Genomic DNA, 17,569 nt, shown 5'->3' with positions numbered 1-17,569 from the left:
AGAAGAGGATAGTGCTCAAGCTGCCACACTTCCCCAGCATAGTTGCTCCTGGGGCAGCGTAGCTGGGAAACTGTAGGTTTTTATTTCTGTTCTGGCCTGACCAGTCGTCCTCTTTAACATGAGGGAGCTGATAGTAGCTAAACGCTCTAGCTCCTAATGAGCTTTATCTTATTGACACATGCACGCCACAGACATGAGCTCAAACCATTACGATTGTTAGGCTGAATTTAATATTTGAATACAGTAGATAGTATATTTAATACACTATTTAATACAGTAGATAGTGTAACAAGTGTCCTCCTGTAGTCTACACCTGTGTTATGTCTGTTTACTGTATTTTCACTGTAACTGCCCATCCTGCTTTCCAGTCAACTTTTCCTCTGACATTCTCCTGATGTTTCCACAGCACAGTTTTCTAATCAGGAACTGACCTCCCAGTAGCACATTGCATATTGTAACCTTAATAAAGGAAGAGATCCATTGTTAGTCTATAGTAGTAAGGTTTGATGTGCTAGTTAAGTAGATTCTACATGTGTCTGGTGCTTGTTACAGACCATCTGTGTCTTCCTGTCTCCTGCTAGGCTTTTCTTTTTCTGTACTCCAGCTCTGTTTATCATTTTGAGAACAAACTCCCAGCTCACCCAGCTGTTTCCAACTGACAGCTGTGAATCCTCTCAACAGTTTGTGACCAAGTCAACATTGTAAAAATTAAGTCCATTCCAACTAGGGGAAGAGAGCATTCGTCCCGGGTCAGATTTAAATGTCTTGCCTCATTTTGTTGACTTTTGTTGAAATTTAAGAAGAAAAAAAAATCATACCAACACCTTAAACCTGTTTTTCTGAAGTTTTAAATGTAACTGTTATAGATCTACTATATAACTTTGGAGGTGTGTGCTCAAGTGTTACAAAGAACCCATATTATTCCTTTGGTCAAAAATATAATTCAAAATCTTTTCTCTACAAACACATTTTGACATTTCTTATGTCTTTAATATTTTTTTGCCGTGGACACAAATTTGCCTGTAGTTGTAGCATCGTCCATACATGTACTTATGCATGTGAATTAAAATAAATAATAACACACCTTTAGGTATTGATTTATTCATTGTTTCCAGATAGTACATATTTGAGATAGTCTCCAAAATCGCTTTAAGTTTTATTATACATATGAACAATCTGACATGTCATTGTTTTGACTTAGAATATATTAATCTGGCCCAGTTTTGATATAATCCTGAAAACCCTGAACCTCAAAGACCCGTCTCTGTCTCAATCGTCCTGCTCTGCACGTGTTTAACGACATGGGCTTTTTGGCCTCTCTGGCGATCCGTAATTCCGTGTTGTCGCTAAAGCTCAAAGTACAGAAACTCATCATGATCACACGTAATAACTAGGAATAACCGCTCAAGTAAGTGTTTCAATGTTTAATGAACACAGATCTCATGGTTATGATCATAACGGTGACATTTGAACGGAGATTCTGTGGATGTGAACGTGTTTGAGTCTCGCTTTGTGCCCACTCCCTGACCTCGCTGCTGTTGGACGCGCCTCTGTCGTGTTCAATGACCGCTGGAGCATCTGAACTATTTGAAATAAAACTCTTTCTTCTTAGAGTCTTCGTCCGTGGGGCAGAGATGTTTTACGTGGGAGTGGACGTGGGCACCGCGAGCGTGAGGGCCGCTCTTGTGACCAGAGAGGGTTTGCTCCAGAGCACAGCGGAAGAGCCCATCAGCATCTGGGAACCTCAGGCCGACCACTATGTCCAGTCCTCCTCTGAGATCTGGGCCAAGTGCTGCGGTGTAGTTCAGGTCAGAAGGTGTAATGTATTTCCAGTGTAGTTCAATGAAATAGTTGACTTATGTACTATGATATATTTTATTATTCTCTTTATTATAGTTTCAAATAAAATGCCTACATGTATGGTGGTCTTTGAAATGGTTCCTGTCTGTCCCAGAGGGTGGTCAGTGGTGTGGAGAGGAGCCAGGTACGGGGCATAGGGTTTGATGCTACCTGCTCTCTTGTGGTATTGGACCAGCGCTTTCAGCCTGTTTCTGTCTGCAAAGATGGTAAGTCCTAAATAATACAACTGTAAACTCAAAAGATCAAATGTCTTGATATTTAACTCAACGTATTTTACTCAAACATTTTCTATATTATTTTCTAATCAAAGACCCGAATTGACCATTTACAATCTCAATATCCAAGAAAAATAATTAGATTTATTCAAAAAACAAAGCAAATGCACAACAAATGATTGTATTAAAACTAATCAGAAACCTGGATATAATTTGTTATCCGAAGATGCATCGTCATGTTGTTTTTTAGGAGACCGGGACAAGAATGTTGTGATGTGGATGGACCACCGAGCAGCAGAGCAGGCGGTTCGTATTACTGGCACTGGTCACCAGGTTCTGAGTCAAGTGGGAGGGGTCATGTCTCCAGAGATGCAGCCCCCTAAACTCCTGTGGCTCAAAGAGGTGAGAGGTGAGAGAGGCCACCACAAACTATCTTATGTTTGATTTTCATACCTGCATTTCATCATTTATTAGTGTGTAAATAGTATAGTTGTCATTTAATTTTTATCATCAGGATAACAATGCTTTCGTAGCTGCCTCTGGCTTCTATGTATTCTCCTTTGTGGAATAAGTGCACAGTTCATTTAGTGTAGCTGGAACTTTTCTGTTTTCCAGAATCTGAGAGAGAGTTGCTGGAACAAAGCAGCACATTTCTTTGACCTTCCAGACTTCCTGTCTTGGAAAGCAACAGGCTCGTTGACTAGGTAACTTCACAGATAATGTAGTAATGCACATAACTTACATAAAAGTACTGTTTATAATATTGATAAGTATTTACATGTGCTTTGTAATCTGATATCATTTTGGTTATTCTTTTCAAAAGGTCCTTATGCACTTTGGTGTGTAAATGGACATATTGTCCCCCAGAGGGATGGGATGACAGTTTTTGGACAACTATTGAACTTACTGACCTCTTGGAAAACAACTACTCCAAAATTGGTAAAGTTATTATTACTGATATTATCGGTAGAATTTAAAATGTGAAACCGTTGTTGAACTAGAGTTGATGTTTTCTAGGTAATGTGACCTGTTCCCCTGGCAGTCCCATGGGGCAGGGCCTGACAGCTGAAGCTGCTGCAGATTTGGGTTTGGATCCGGGAACTGCAGTTGGCGCTTCTCTTATTGATGCCCATGCTGGAGGATTAGGTATTAAAACGAATGTAAATGCATGATCCAGCATTAGATTAGCTTTCTGCTGTACACCCTGTGCTCCTAGCTGTAAATATGACTATAAATATATATTATTAAAGTGAAGTTAGCAACAAAACCTCACCTTGAAGTTTGTCCTGGAAACTCGATCCTAGACATCTGGATTTGTTCTGAGAATTAAACTACACATGAACCCTACCCTCTGACCTCGGTGGCGACCCCTGCAGATCACACATTGTTGTATAAGTCAGAGGCTAAAGAAAACTGCGCTTTTAGTTGTTGTCGATGTCAAAGTGATATACTCCTCTGACCCCAATATGTGGATTGGACCACTACCTCAAACCAAACTAGAGAAAGACCATCTCTAGTCCAGCAGTTAGTGTCACTGCTGCAAGCCACAAGAAAGACTTCAAAGCTTTGATCTTCTGTTGAGAGTCAAAGCCCAAAGCCCAAGCACAGCATCGGTTCAAGTGTTTTATAACATTAGAGTTCATGTTACAGATCAAATTGCAAATGAAAAATAGGTGATCTCTGCTAATATTTCTCTTGATAGGTGTGATAGGTGCAGATGTCGGAGGCTTGAACTTACCATGTGAGCACCAACCCATCACTTCACGGGTGGCCATGATCTGTGGGACATCAACCTGTCACATGGCGGTCAGTATTCACACAAAGCAAAGGTACTGCTCTTAAGTAGTTTTTTTCATGATGTATTTTTTTATTTCTTATTTTTAGATTAGCCAGAAACCTCTGTTTGTGCCTGGTGTTTGGGGACCTTGTTTGTCTGCAATGGTTCCTGGTTTTTGGCTGAATGAAGGAGGACAGAGTGCAACAGGAAGATTGGTATTTCTACTATACTTTTGTATAAGTGTGTTTCCAAAGTCTTTTCACATACTGGTGCATATTCTCAACAACTGTTATTTATACATCTAGATGTTTTCTTGTTTTTTTAATCGTTCTCATTAGGTTGACCACATGGTCAAAGGCCATGGCGCTTACACCCAGCTTCAAGAACAGGCAAAACAAAGGTTAGTTAGAAGATAAATGATGTGTAGACATGTTTTATTTATTAATTATGTTAACTTTTCTGAAGGTGTCCTTATGCTGGAGAAAACATCTACTCATACTTGAACAGCCATTTGAAAACTATGACCAGCTCTCCAGTTGACCTGCTCACTTCCTCTTTACATGTGTGGCCTGACTTTCATGGAAACAGGTCACCACTGGCAGATCCAACATTAAAGGGAATGGTGAGCCTCTTAAAAGCATCGGTTTAGGTTAAGAAGTAAATGTTTGGAGACGCCCTGTGTATAGTTGGCTGAAATGAGAGATTTCCATTTCTTTCTCAGGTTGTAGGACTCACATGTTCCCAAACGCTGGAAGATTTGGCCTTGCTCTACCTGGCGACCGTTCAAGCTCTGGCTGCAAGTTTATTTCCTTTGACCCGATGCAAGTTGGTTGAGATGGCTCTTTTCATCTTTTTCTTCTTTTTTTCTTTTTAGCTTGGTACATTACATATTCTGGAGGCCATGAAAGAGGCTGGTCATGACATCAAAACTATTTTCCTTTGTGGGGGTCTCAGTAAAAATCCACTTTACGTTAAGGTCCATGCAAATGCAACAGGTATACAGGAAATTATTTTTAAAAAAAAATTCAACATAGTCTATCAAATTCCATATTGATTTTTGTCATCTATTATTTATATTTGAATTATTATCTCTACTACTCTAAGGACTGCCTGTGGTGTTGCCGGACCAGGCGGAGGCAGTTTTGGTGGGAGCAGCAGTTCTTGGTGCATGTGCGTCTCAAGATTATAATTCAATACAGGTACTTTTGCTTGCCGTAGAAATATTGTGCTTTCTACTATCAAAATCTATTTCTATACATGTTTATTATCTTACCTGTAACTATTGAACATGATTTCATTCAATTATTTGACTCCATACTGCCATCTGCTGATAATTGTTTTTTTTTTTTAAATGAACTTCTATTAGAAATACAGTAGTAAAGCAGTTGAAAGATTCAGTGTAGTGTGGATTTAATATATTATGTGTAAGTAGTTGCTTAAGAGTGCGCACTCATGTAATCCTTATGCACTAAATATAAGTGATTATTGTCTGGTCTAAGTTGCACCTGTTGTCCCTGTTGTAGCCATAACTTCTGTAGCCTGGGGTTTCGTCTGATCCTGGAGCTGGACGAGGTGCATTAAGGAGGTTTAGCTAGTGACAGCAAAAGAGGGGGGGGGGCTGCATTGCTTTATTCTTACCCTCCAATCAGAATGCATCTTCAGCAGTTGTTGGTCCCATAACTGGGTCAACTGAGGCCCATAACTGATTGTGGTCCATGATTTATTGAAATATGTTTTATTTATACGTGTGTTTTTTAGGAGGCCATGGCAAAAATGGCTAAAGTGGGTAACGTCGTCTGGCCAGATGATGAAGTAAAAGGGTGAGATACTTTTTCTTTAAATTTTTTCAAAAACTTCATGGGATAAAGTACAATAGATATGGTATGATACTGAACCACCCCGTAAAATAATCAAGCCATGTTTTTCCTTCTTAATTAATCTTTTAGATTTCTGACTTTAGGTATTTATTATTAGGCCCGAGCGCCACAAGCTGGCGAGAGGCCTATTAATCTCGTAAGGCCGTGCGAAGCACGGTTGCGAAAGTGCGCACGTAGTGCGCACGAAATCGAGCGCGAAGCGCTCGCCCACTTCCAAACACTCACTAACGCACTCCTTCACTCACGCACACCCCGTGACTAATTAGTAGTAGGAAAATGGAACATTACCGTTGTAAACGGGCAAAGCCCGTGCAAAAGTGCGCACTAAACGAGCACTTTACATTGACATTTACATTGTCATCCCCATATAAAGCACTCATTTGCGCTAAGTAGCTCACGAATACGTTCCCTATCTCTTGCATGTTCCGTGCATATAAGCATGTAATGTAAAAATTGAACATTATTACTGTATAGAGGGCCAAAAACACAAAGTGGGCGGAGCCCACTGAAAATTAACGAAAGTACCCGTCAGTGACCAGGGACCCACACCATGAGGTAGGAAAGCGCGAGCGCTTTCCGAAAATGTATAGTTTATGATATTTGAAAAATGGGAAACATTGTTTTCGCATCGGAATATTATTCTTTCTTTCTTCTTCTTCTTCTTCTCGGGACCAACCCCCCTATTTTTCACCCAGTGAACATTGACGAAAAGTCACAAAAATTAGCACACCTCTAAAAATCGTGCCTCTCTACATTCTGGCTATTTCCTTTTTCTAAAATTAAAAAAATTGGCGCGTCAGCGCCCCCAAATGTACCAAAAATGCATTGAGAGATGGGAAATGACCCAAAAAAAATCTGATCGTAGAATCATGAAATTTGGCGCAGAGGTAGATGGTGACAAGAGAAGTAAAAAATATTATTACGGCAACGCCGTCCGCCCAACCAAATGTCGGCCATATTGCTTCAAAAATGGCTAAACATGACTTCGGAGTTTTTCCAAACGTCGTACTTTTACGAACTCCTCCCAGGGCGTTAGCCCTAAAACGCTGAAATTTGGTGAAAATGCTACTGAGGAGTGGGACATCAAAAGTTATCCAAATTACATTGACCCTGTCACGGTCTCTGTGCGGCGAAGCCGCAAACTGTAGCTAGAATTTCAGAAATCTCCCAAATTTAACATTTCTGCCGTTTGCGCAGATAAAGTCCGAATTGCGTCAAATTAGAATCAGTTGTTAAACTCTTTGCCCTAAACCTACTTGAAGTGAAATAAATTAATTTGGAGCCACAGCGCCCCCTACAGATTTTATATGGAGGTTAAATATTTAGTTTTGCGAAATTATCTGAAATTTGACACACAACTCAATTTTGGCATCCCCATCAAAAAAGTCAATGAGACCCATGTCATAATTGTTATGGCTTTGCCGTAACGATGACCGAAACTTTCCATGTTATTCCAATGGGGAAATCGCCAGAACATGTTTACACTTTAGACTTTCACGAACTCCTCTTAGGGCGTCAGCCCTATTAACCTGAAATTTGGTGAGACTCATCTTCAGGGGTGGACCATCAAAAGTTATCCACATTTTTATTCTAAGAGTCACGGTGTCTGTGCGGCAAAGCCGCACATTTTGCCAAGAATTCTAAATAAAATTGCTTTTTGATGGTAAAACAAAGGGGAGAAGATGTGACAGCGTCACAGATTCAGCAGTAGATGTACTAAAAGGACAATTGGGGAGCGTTAGCGCCCCCTCCTCTTGCGGCGTGGCGAGGGCCGATCATTGCCGCTTGCGGCTATATTTCTATTTATTATTGTTAGTCAATTATTGTCAATTACTCTGGGCTAGGACTCGGCTGTAAATTTCAATTATTCATTTCAGTGTGACATTCCAAATTAAATATACTTAAGAAAATAAAATATTTTACTTTGGCATGTCTACACTGCCCCAACCCTCTTGTCTATTGATTTTTTTCTCTTTTACCTGTTCCACAGCTTCTATAAAAAGAAGTACCGCGTGTTTCTGCGCCTTGTCGACCACCAGAGGGAGTACCAGACCCTTATGAATCCAAGATGACCATGTGATGTACCGATTGGAGAATTCACACACTGGAAACACAAATGACTGAAACGCCACTGCATTTCTGAACTTTTTTCCACTTTAGTGTTTGAAAAGAGAAATAGTTATTTTTGATAATCTAAGGTGAGACTGTGATTGTATCAATCCTCTACATGTAACCTGTTAATCTCCAAAGATCCAAAATAATAAGTACTTGTAAACCCTACATGGATATTTTATACTGATTCAGCACTCTTTTTTTAATTTGTATTATTATTATTGTATGGCTCAAAACAAATAAACTGTTGCACATCAAATATACAAATCATGAATTAAAGGATAATTATGATACAATATGCGTTATACTTTTTGTTTGCATTTATAAAATCATGACATTTGTTATAATCTAAAATGAGATGTTCCTGTGATCAGATGAGACAAAATTAATTACAATAAATTAAATAAATTATGTAAAAGCAGCTGATTTCATTGTTTATGTGATAACTAGTGGTGGAAAGATTACTTAAATTTGTACTTGAGTAATGTACAATTACATGGCTAATAATGTACTCTATTACAAGTAGAGTACCAACATTTTACTAAGATAAAAGTTAAAAGTATGCATGAGAAATACCACTAAAGTACATGTAGCAGTTACTTTTGAACACAATTTTAGATCATGTTTTTGTATAAAGGTTGGCACGGTACAGCAGTTAGTACTCTCACACAGGACCTGGGATCGATTCCCAGGTGGCGCAGGACCTTTCTGTGTGGAGTATGCATGTTCTCCCTGTGTCTGCGAAGGTTTCCTCTGGGTGCTCTTGTTTCACCCGCGAATGCCTATTGTACATTAATGCCTATTGTACATTAAAATCATGTACAATAGGCCAGGACTCCCCTGAAAAAGATATGCTACATCTCTATGACTTTCCTGGTTAAATAAAGGTCAATAAATTATACAAAACTAAATCAATAAAGCTGTGTACAACTGAATTTAGCAGTTTATCTTCACGTTCTTTGAGTTCCCGCTGAACCGAAAGTAACGCCAGTACTTGTAATTGGTTACTTTCACGTTATACTAAGCCATTCAGAACTATCTTGTGTTGCACGTCATAGTCACTTCCTGTCTGCAAGTGGTGTCAGTTGGCAGGATCTCTGCAGATCAAAGACAACATGCTCCTCGCTGACATCCTTAACCCAAAGAAGAGGACACCAAATCCTTCACAGCTGAGGTAACAGTCAGCTAAAACAGGACCACTCATTATGAAAGGGAACGGGGTGAGTTTTGCTGGCCAAAGCAAACAAACTCTTTGTTCAGTAAAGTCATGACTGAGCAAGTTTATTGGGGGCAAGACTAACACAAATGACCTTTTATCTCACATAGGAAGTTGTTACAAGAACTTGTCAAGCCTTTTGTCCATTAAAGTACTCAAAGAATTGAACCTTTATTAAAACAAAAAACACAAACACTATAAAAACTTATCCATCAGGGTAAATAGAAATGCGTACATATTTTGATTTAAATAATAATAAATGCAACTTCCTGAAATGATTTTCAAGAAGTAAACATATAGCTATTATCCTCTGTTTACCGTTGCAATTGATTTGGGTAAACTAGTTAGTTAGTAAGTATGGATGGCAATATGACATATATTTCAGAATTTCTCTTTCAGCACAACTTACTGTATTTTGTTAATTTGTGTTAATGATTAGCATTATGGTTTGGTTGGGGTGTGTAGCGAAGGTACTTCTTGCCAGATGGCAGCTCTTTCGTGTAGATGCCAGCAGGAAACATGGAGGCTGCCTCTTTATCCGATAGAGCTGGAGGCACCATCACACAATCTCCTGGCTGAAGGGACAAACTCACTTAAAATGTTGGCATGACATCATAATAGTTTAGTTAATTTATTTTTGGCTCGTGCTGTTGACATTTTGCAGTGTCACTACTACTCTTAACATGAAACTATGTATAAATGGTTTGTGTTTGACTTTACCTGCCAATCAGCTGGAGTGGTCACCTGCCTGTCCGCTGTGAGCTGCAGTGAGTCCACCACTCTCAAAATCTCATCAAAGTTACGTCCCGTTGTAGCAGGGTAGAGGATTGACAGTTTGAGTTTTTTATCCGGGCTGATGACAAAGACCTATGAACATGGACAAAAGCATAATGATTGTAGTTACAAGTGTTTCAAATCAAGACGACTTTTCTCATTCTTTTTCAGGCTCACACATCGTGCAGTCAGTGGCATGCCATTTTTGTCTTTCTCATCTGGGTCCAGCATGCCTAGAGCCACTGCCAGATCTCGTTTACTGTCCGCGATGATCGGAAAGGGCAACGAGACGCAAGATGACTCTTCACAATTGTAAGCCAGAATATCCTAGTACAGTCAAGAGCAACAACAATGTGCCAAACAAAGTTAGTGTCAAATTGAAACTAGACAAATACAAGAGACGTTATCATAACCTGTTTGCTGAGTGAGCATATAACAGATCAGATCTACTTGAGCCAACCATAAACCACTTCTGTTTCCGATGTTTTTCTAAGCACCTTGGTCCAGCCTTGGTGATCCTCCACAGAGTCGATAGAGAGACCAATGATTTTGACGTTCCTTTTGGTGAACTCACTTCTGAGTCTTGCAGCTCTGCCCAGCTCTGTGGTGCACACAGGGGTGTAGTCTCTGGGATGGGAGAACAGGATGCCCCATCTGTGGAGATACAGAGGACAAGTGTAAACACTCACTTTTATGTTCATTTTTCATATTTTCACAGAGCAGTTTACCTGTCAGTCTATCAGGATGTGACACGTGGTTTAAAATGTGCAAATGAGTTCACACCATGTTGCCAGTGCTGCTCATGGCTTTTTGTTTTTTATAACCCCTTGGTGTGTATTTATATTGTTAAAGTATAGCATGTATTCACATATCTATATTGTTATGTAAAAAAAAAAAAAAAAAGCTAAAAGCCTTAGGCTCACATTTAAAAGAACTAAAAAAAAAAAAAAAAATCTAATGATATTCACTTACGAATTGCCAAGATATTCGTGTAGTTTTATCCGTCCAACTGTGGTCTCCGCTTCAAAATCAGGAAATACATCTCCGAGCAGCAGTCCGGGCATGTTGTGATCACTTTAATGTCACCTTCACTCAGACCTGCATCTATTATGACTCAGACACAGTGACACGAGCGGAAACAAACCCCTCTGCGTCTGATCTGCGCACGCAGCATCCGTGAGAGGAGTTATTACTTCAAACATGTCATTACTTTTTTATGTCAGGAATGAGATGTAAGTAGTTTTAAAGACATGGGCTCTATAGTTTGTGCTTTGTTCTTTTATGCTTTCTTTTAATTGTTAGTAACGTGGCCAGAGTAGTCTGTGGTCAACTTTGTCCAGGTTTTGCATCAGCGGCAACAAGGATTCAAGTGTTTCCTGTCCACGGTCAGAGGACTTCACTTCATAAAATGTCCACCTCGGTGTTCAGACGGAACAGTTGTCGCGGGGCGTCGTGCCACCGGCGCAGAAGCTCCAGCTGTTTCCCGCCTGGAGCTCAAGCTGAGAACTTCTCTGTCAGCCTCAACCAGCCCATCGTGTCCATCGCTCTGCGCTTCTTCTTGGCCATAGACCTGTGGCTGTCCAAGCGCCTGGGAGTGTGCTCCTGTGAGGAGGCGGCGTGGGGGAGCATACGGCCCCTGGTGCGGCTCGTGGAGCTCTCAGGTCACGTCGCCCCGTGGCTCTGCGGCGCCGTGTACACGCTGCTCCGTGTGGAGACCGCGGAGGAGCAGGAGATCATGCTCAACCTGACCCTGGGTGAGATATGTCTGTATATACATGATAAATCACACTCATCTCACCCTGTTTTGTTTTGCACCGCAGTTTGGAGCGTTTGCACGTTGTTATTAGAGTGATGCTACTAGTCAGATTGTTGAAATTGTTATAGCCTATTGTAATAACTTATAAAAAATATATTGATATGTTCCTATCATCACAGACATGTATCTCTGCAGCAGCTTCATGCACTCTCTGTGTGCCCCCATTACCCAAAAAAGATCAGCCATGGAAAGTTTTCCACTGTCAGGCCACAGCTGAGGGATCTGATGGACATGCACGTGACAACTGTGCTTTTTCTGTACACAGATTGTCATTGACCGACACTCACTGACACTCACCGACCAGGACCGGGACAGAAGTTATCCTCTAGTTTATTGTTTTTGATATTAATATGGCAGTACACTTTGTGTACAAGACTAATTTAGAGCAACTCACCCCAATAGTTAAAACAATTATTTTATGGCGTCATAAATATTTCTTAAAAGTTTAATTCAAGTTAAACTAAATATATATGAAGTTATATTAAATGTACATTTTCTATTTGCAGCTTTGCTTCTTGACCTGATGATGGTCAGACTTCTGAAAAAGTTGGTCAGACGACGAATGCCTGTCCAAAATCGATCAGACATCTTGTCTACCTTTTTTGTGGAGAAGTATTCTTTCCCATCTGGTCATGCCACGCGGGCCGCCCTGTGCGCTCGCTTCCTGATGGCGCAGCTGGTGGACACTGACTCGATGCGGGTGCTGGTCCTGGGATGGGCCTCTCTGGTCAGTCTGTCCCGACTGCTGCTGGCCAGACACTATGTGACAGATGTGGGCTTCGGCCTGGCCATGGGCTACTGCCAGTATGGACTGGTGGAGCGGCTGTGGGTGTCCTGGGACTGTCTGCAGGACATTCTGCTGCTCAAAGTGAGGGAAAGGTTCACCAGGGCCTACAGTGAACTGTGGACAGAAGACTGGGCTCTGTAGAGTGTCTGTGGGACTGAAAGGGCAACAACTGTGATTTTCACACTTTAGAAAAGATTTGTCTTTCCAATTAGGACCCGCTTGATGAAGGACCTTTGAGAAACACCTAAAGAGGCCTAATATCATCTGGCATCAGTTACATAACTACTGGCTGAATAAACCTACTGTATCCTGACACAGACGGGATGTTATTCATCATTGAAACACCATTGCCAAGAAATCAAGATCATTTGAATTTACTGCCTATTCGTGCTTCAAATTTTATTATTTGAATTACATAATTACTTGTGAATAAATTTGATTAGATTGTATACATTTGACTGGTCTCAGATTGCTAAGACTGTAAAGGTTTGACTGATTATAGATTTGGTAAATGATAGTGAGAATGTTTTTTGTGTCGCTAAAGATAATGTTAGATGTCTTACTGGGAGAAAATGTCAAAGAGCATGATCAGTCTCATTGTCCACCACATCATTACTATACACTTCTGTTTTGTGCTTGCTACCATACTGTTTCAATGTCTAATGACATGTCAATTTAAGTGAACTAATGCAAAACATTTTTATATTTTGTGTCTGAAATATATGCCAAGAGGATGTTCTGCTTTATATCTGTGATGTATGTGATTATAGCTAGCATACAAACATGTACAAATAGTCAAACTAAGTATTTTATTAGATTATAATTCTGTATTCCTGTATTAAAAGTAAGGAAGCAGATGTTTTTCATCCATTCGTTTTACAGTTTTTAAAACAGATAAGAAAAATACTATGAACAGTGATATTTAAATGATCCATTAATTAAATCTACAGCCATACACATACAGTATAGCTATGTACCAGCTTTATTATTTTATTTAGAAAAATGTACATATATGAGAAGAAATATGCAGACAGTGGTATGTACTGAAGTCCAGAAGCTGTGTTGTTGGTGTTGTTGAAGTCTAGCTGGTGCCATGGGCAGATCTCTCCAGCAGCCTGAGGTCATAGGTCACCATGTTGAAGTTGTCCCAGGCAAACAGCCTCCTCAGGGCGTGGTTGTAGTCCACCATGCTGTTGTACCTGTACTTGTTCTTGAAAGGAATAGCTATGGCCCTCCCTGCGTTGGTGGCTGTGTCGAACATGTAATTGATGGTGGTGTTTGGTGCGGTGTAGCTGCCCACAGTGTACAGACGCCCGCAGATCATGAACGCATTTGCCACTGTGTTCTTCCTGAGGTTAGTCTCCCAGCTCTGCCTCACCTCCAAACTCTCCGGATCCAGCGTAGAAATCACAATGGCGCCTTTTGCTTCGTCAGTGCTGTAGATCGCCCACAGTCCCTGCTCGTCCACTGCCAGGTCAATGTCAGTGCGGCCCCCCCAGGAGTACGGGTGCTGACCATGGAAGCTGGCGCGGGGCAAATCCTGTTGGTTCACGAGGCTCTCTGATGTCAAGTCGTAGCGAATGATGGTTCTGCTCTGCCTGCGCTGGTAGTAGAGAGATCCTCTGTAAACTGTGGCTCCAGTGCTCTCCACAGGCTCAGGCAGCAGGAGGACCTTCATTGGGAACCCACGAGAGAACTGGTTCATGTCTTCATATGCAAAGAGCTGGCGAATGTTTTTGCCCACGGCATCGATGCGCCACACTGTGCTGTTAGTGTAAAGAGTGCCCTGTGGTTCTGGATCCTGCAGCCACACTCCATACTTTCCGGTGATACTTTCTGCCTTTTTGTGGGACACTGGCTCTCCAACAGTCACAAGCTCTCCACAACCTGAAGAACACGAGGTCAAAGATCATGAGGTCAGGTTTAAGTTGAAAGTTTCTTAACCCCATTGTTAGGTTTTTGTCCATCCTCTGTAAACTAGGCCAAGTTACAGGTTAAGTTACAGTTTGTAATAATGTTTTTTTTTTTTTTTAACAACAAAAATAATTGAACCTAAACTGAAATGTAAGTTTGATAAGTTTAATGTTACACTGAACATTCCAAGCGAAGCAATATCATCTCCACAGAGACAAATTATCTGAATAAAAATCTCAATTCTGTTATTTAGTTTGTACTTCTGCATGTATGTGAAGGAGTCAGGATAACATGACAGATGAATATCACATGCTCTTTCATATTTACCTTTATTGAATGTTTGGTTACTCTCAGGTAGGAGATGAGATGCAGGAACCTCTGTCACCTCCGCCTTCATCTCCTGGTATGCATTTGTGCTCAAACTATTTTCAGAACCTGGAAACGGAAAGCGACCCATAGTCAAACATAAACAAGTATGGCTGGTCACATAGCCACACAAGAAGACTTGTGAATTCCTAAAGACCTCATTAACCTACTTAACCAACGCAAAGGCCAACTAAGCTATATTTGTGGATCTTAACTGAGGCATGTTATAGTATCAAAACTACATATAATTGCACATTTAAATTACTATGTTAAAGCATCTCATGGCAAATTGAAACACACTCACTAATTAAATTAATTCATATATTTTTCACATTGGATTAAAAAACATCTTTGTAACTTTATTTTTGTTTCAATAAACACGACAAAATGTAATAATCAACATTGTATTTTATTTCAAGTTTCCAAAATGACCAAATTGCTTAAATTCAATTTACAGTGGATTTTCTCATGTTATTTGATTTGTAGAACATGTTACATTGTCTCCCTGCTTTCTTTTTTTAAAAAAATCCATGCAATTTTCAATGTTCTGGAGCAACTTTCATTAAAAAACTTTTCTTATTACCAGATACCCACTGACTGAAGTTGCATGTTGTTATAGTGTAGGTCCTACCAGTGTTTGGTCTGTGCCTGTTGTCTTGTTGACTCCCTCCAGTGTGGTGTTGCTGACATGGTTTCAGCCTGAGACTCTCCACCTCCAGGCTGGTCTTGGACAGTCTCCTCTGCTGCTCCTGGATCTGCTTGGTGAGCCTCTCCTTGTCCTGCTGCAGCTGGTCCCTCTCCTCCGTCACCTGAGCATAGGCCTCCTGAAGATCCTCTCCATCGGGCTTTACGTCTCCACCCGTGCCCACGACGAGCTTGTTGACTAACGCTTCCAAAAGGGTGAGTCGGGACAGGAGTCCATCTCTCTCTGTCACAGCGCCTGGGCAGCTGCTGGACCCATCCGAACTGGACACAGTGAAGATGTACTGGCAATGTCCTTTGTCGTTGTGACTATGGTTGAAAGATCCTTGGTTTTCAGCGAGGCTCTGGCTAAATACGGTAAAGCCACAAACAAGAAACACCTGGACCCACATTTTGAAGATTTGCCTTTTAGTCTGATTTTGACTTCAGTTGGAAGAGCAGGTCTGAATCCTGACTGTCCTGGGACATGGATATTTATACAGTGAAGTCTTGGCGGTGGGAGGGGGCGAGGATAGGTGGGGAGTGTTAGTAGCATCCATGTGTTTGTGTTGTGAGTAGGTTAAGTATAAAAACAGTAAAAGGACAGACATTTTTTCATTGCCTCTCAGCAGTTTGTACATTTTTGAATGTTGTTTTGGATGAAGAGTGCCTCCTAATGTCTCTGTCAGCTGTGGCGCGGTTTACTTCCCCTTTAACGCTCAGTTACTTTCATGTCATTAAGTGTAGACAATTTTATGGCATGGCTCCAGGGTGTTGTGGTCAGGAGTATGTGGGCAGTTTTGTAACACATTAGGAGTTATACAGACCTGCACCTTACGCCCCTCATCTCAGTGTCACAGGAATGTCTAAGACGCAACAAGTCGTCAGTCTGGAGAGAAAAGTGTCATAGGCTGTCATTACTGCCCAAACATATGTCTTACACACGCAAAAGAAATTAGACACAACAGGACTCCACTAAACAGTGAAGAAAACAGGCCATGGAACCAGGTTACTTAGCTTTTGAAAACTTCAACGATAAAATGTGTATTCAACTACATGATTTATAATTTAATTCTTATTTATAGCAGAAAAATACAATTACAAACTCAATCGAGGTGATTGATCAAATTAATGCACAATTGTGTGTGGCCAGCCCCACCATTTAGGTGATAAATGTGTGAAAATGATCAAATGTAAATGATCAGATTAATTCTAAGCACATCTGAGAGAGTTGACACAGGAAAGAAAGTACAAAAGGATCACCATTGTCCTCTCTGTGGAGTGTGACCACACTGCTCTTAATATTTTCCAGGCTTATTTTTAAACTATTTCTTAAGACTGTTTATGGATCTTGGGAAGTTGAGAGAGGTTGGCTGTATTTTCACAGTAAGTGTGCTTCAACTCTTCTGTTTTCCCTGAGCAACAAAAGTCTTCTGCAGACCCCGGTCTATTTACCAAATGCCTGTTGGGAGCAAGCACTATTTGAATGCCTAGCATGTGGGGGCATTCACCTTTGCCTCTCTGAAATGTTTAATTTGGTTCTCACCATAGATACATAAATGACCATAGTCAATAATGTACGAAGCAGAAAGAACTACCATTATGTTGACAGTAAAATCCATCAGCAAATCCAAACTCTTGATGGATCCCCCATATGTATTATTCAATACATAATGCAAAGACCAGGTAGTTTAAGTCATTTTGTGGCAGCTTGTAACAAGCTTGATGTAGTGGGGGTACACCATTCATTTGTTTTGGAAAATACAATTTTGCAGTTTTTGTTAGCCAATTGCTTGGTCCCTGAAATCAAAGTGACGATTCTCATTTTCTCAACGTGAAATTACACCACACCAGGGTTTGTAAAACACCACTGCAACAGCGTCGTTGTTTATCCTACTGTCCATCAAAATACTACCTTCTGTTACGAAAATCTACGAACCAAAGGCAATAAGGCACTAGGTCTAGATCCAGATAATTTCTGATTTAAGACACTCAAAAGATTGTTTCAATGAAAATAAAGCACTGCAGTAGGCCTGTGTCTTTGCCAAAAGAATGAAGTTGTTTAGGGACTCTTCTACAATGATGATGGATCAAAGAAAACTTCTGTCAAGTGACACTGCTTTATTTTCTTCTTTCACTTTGAATTTCTCCCCATTTGAGAGCTTCGTGATCCG

General features: G+C 40.6%; 4 protein-coding genes across 4 annotated transcripts; 2 read left to right on the top strand and 2 right to left on the bottom strand.

Moving 5' to 3' along the window:
• The first annotated feature begins 1,613 nt into the window (after positions 1-1,613).
• On the top strand, positions 1,614-7,896 carry fggy (FGGY carbohydrate kinase domain containing). Its single transcript, XM_072441130.1, has 15 exons — positions 1,614-1,808; positions 1,955-2,066; positions 2,326-2,477; positions 2,691-2,779; positions 2,899-3,014; positions 3,093-3,221; positions 3,778-3,881; positions 3,960-4,067; positions 4,191-4,252; positions 4,318-4,474; positions 4,574-4,648; positions 4,727-4,847; positions 4,957-5,051; positions 5,611-5,672; positions 7,720-7,896. Exons 1-15 carry the CDS (start codon positions 1,635-1,637, stop codon positions 7,799-7,801), a joined length of 1,638 nt encoding a protein of 545 aa, XP_072297231.1. The 5' UTR covers positions 1,614-1,634; the 3' UTR covers positions 7,802-7,896.
• Positions 7,897-8,887: 991 nt separating this feature from the next.
• Positions 8,888-10,901, bottom strand: LOC140355705 (peroxiredoxin-6-like). The gene is made up of 5 exons (XM_072440361.1): positions 10,804-10,901; positions 10,329-10,485; positions 10,009-10,158; positions 9,778-9,924; positions 8,888-9,632 (listed from the first exon to the last, which is right to left on the bottom strand). The coding sequence occupies exons 1-5, from the start codon at positions 10,893-10,895 to the stop codon at positions 9,486-9,488; spliced, it is 693 nt and encodes a 230-aa protein (XP_072296462.1). The 5' UTR covers positions 10,896-10,901; the 3' UTR covers positions 8,888-9,485.
• Positions 10,902-11,131: 230 nt separating this feature from the next.
• Positions 11,132-12,783, top strand: LOC140355704 (polyisoprenoid diphosphate/phosphate phosphohydrolase PLPP6-like). The gene is made up of 2 exons (XM_072440360.1): positions 11,132-11,585; positions 12,154-12,783. Exons 1-2 carry the CDS (start codon positions 11,240-11,242, stop codon positions 12,573-12,575), a joined length of 768 nt encoding a protein of 255 aa, XP_072296461.1. The 5' UTR covers positions 11,132-11,239; the 3' UTR covers positions 12,576-12,783.
• A 617-nt stretch (positions 12,784-13,400) lies between these two features.
• Positions 13,401-16,168, bottom strand: LOC140356281 (myocilin-like). Its single transcript, XM_072441129.1, has 3 exons — positions 15,346-16,168; positions 14,676-14,783; positions 13,401-14,321 (listed from the first exon to the last, which is right to left on the bottom strand). The coding sequence occupies exons 1-3, from the start codon at positions 15,806-15,808 to the stop codon at positions 13,516-13,518; spliced, it is 1,377 nt and encodes a 458-aa protein (XP_072297230.1). The 5' UTR covers positions 15,809-16,168; the 3' UTR covers positions 13,401-13,515.
• Between the last annotated feature and the right edge of the window lie 1,401 nt (positions 16,169-17,569).

Source organism: Eucyclogobius newberryi, unplaced genomic scaffold, assembly GCF_026437365.1.
Source record: "Eucyclogobius newberryi isolate DKJ021-1_F unplaced genomic scaffold, fEucNew1.0.hap1 SCAF_12, whole genome shotgun sequence".
NCBI lineage: Eukaryota > Metazoa > Chordata > Actinopteri > Gobiiformes > Gobiidae > Eucyclogobius > Eucyclogobius newberryi.
Note: the sequence above shows the minus strand (reverse complement) of the source record. Positions and strands in the feature narration are given on the sequence as shown.

Excerpts from the sequence above, each read along its gene's own strand:
- fggy (XM_072441130.1), top strand. The coding sequence starts at position 1,635 with ATGTTTTACGTGGGAGTGGACGTGGGCACCGCGAGCGTGAGGGCCGCT. Across the intron at positions 4,649-4,726 it reads CGACCGTTCAAGCTCTGGCT|CTTGGTACATTACATATTCT; the intron begins GCAAGTTTATTT and ends TTTTCTTTTTAG. Across the intron at positions 5,673-7,719 it reads CCAGATGATGAAGTAAAAGG|CTTCTATAAAAAGAAGTACC; the intron begins GTGAGATACTTT and ends CCTGTTCCACAG.
- LOC140355705 (XM_072440361.1), bottom strand. The coding sequence starts at position 10,895 with ATGCCCGGACTGCTGCTCGGAGATGTATTTCCTGATTTTGAAGCGGAG. Across the intron at positions 9,925-10,008 it reads TGCCACTGACTGCACGATGT|GTCTTTGTCATCAGCCCGGA; the intron begins GTGAGCCTGAAA and ends CCATGTTCATAG. Across the intron at positions 9,633-9,777 it reads CCACTCCAGCTGATTGGCAG|CCAGGAGATTGTGTGATGGT; the intron begins GTAAAGTCAAAC and ends TTGTCCCTTCAG.
- LOC140355704 (XM_072440360.1), top strand. The coding sequence starts at position 11,240 with ATGTCCACCTCGGTGTTCAGACGGAACAGTTGTCGCGGGGCGTCGTGC. Across the intron at positions 11,586-12,153 it reads CATGCTCAACCTGACCCTGG|CTTTGCTTCTTGACCTGATG; the intron begins GTGAGATATGTC and ends TTCTATTTGCAG.
- LOC140356281 (XM_072441129.1), bottom strand. The coding sequence starts at position 15,808 with ATGTGGGTCCAGGTGTTTCTTGTTTGTGGCTTTACCGTATTTAGCCAG. Across the intron at positions 14,784-15,345 it reads CAGGCACAGACCAAACACTG|GTTCTGAAAATAGTTTGAGC; the intron begins GTAGGACCTACA and ends TTCCGTTTCCAG. Across the intron at positions 14,322-14,675 it reads TAACCAAACATTCAATAAAG|GTTGTGGAGAGCTTGTGACT; the intron begins GTAAATATGAAA and ends CGTGTTCTTCAG.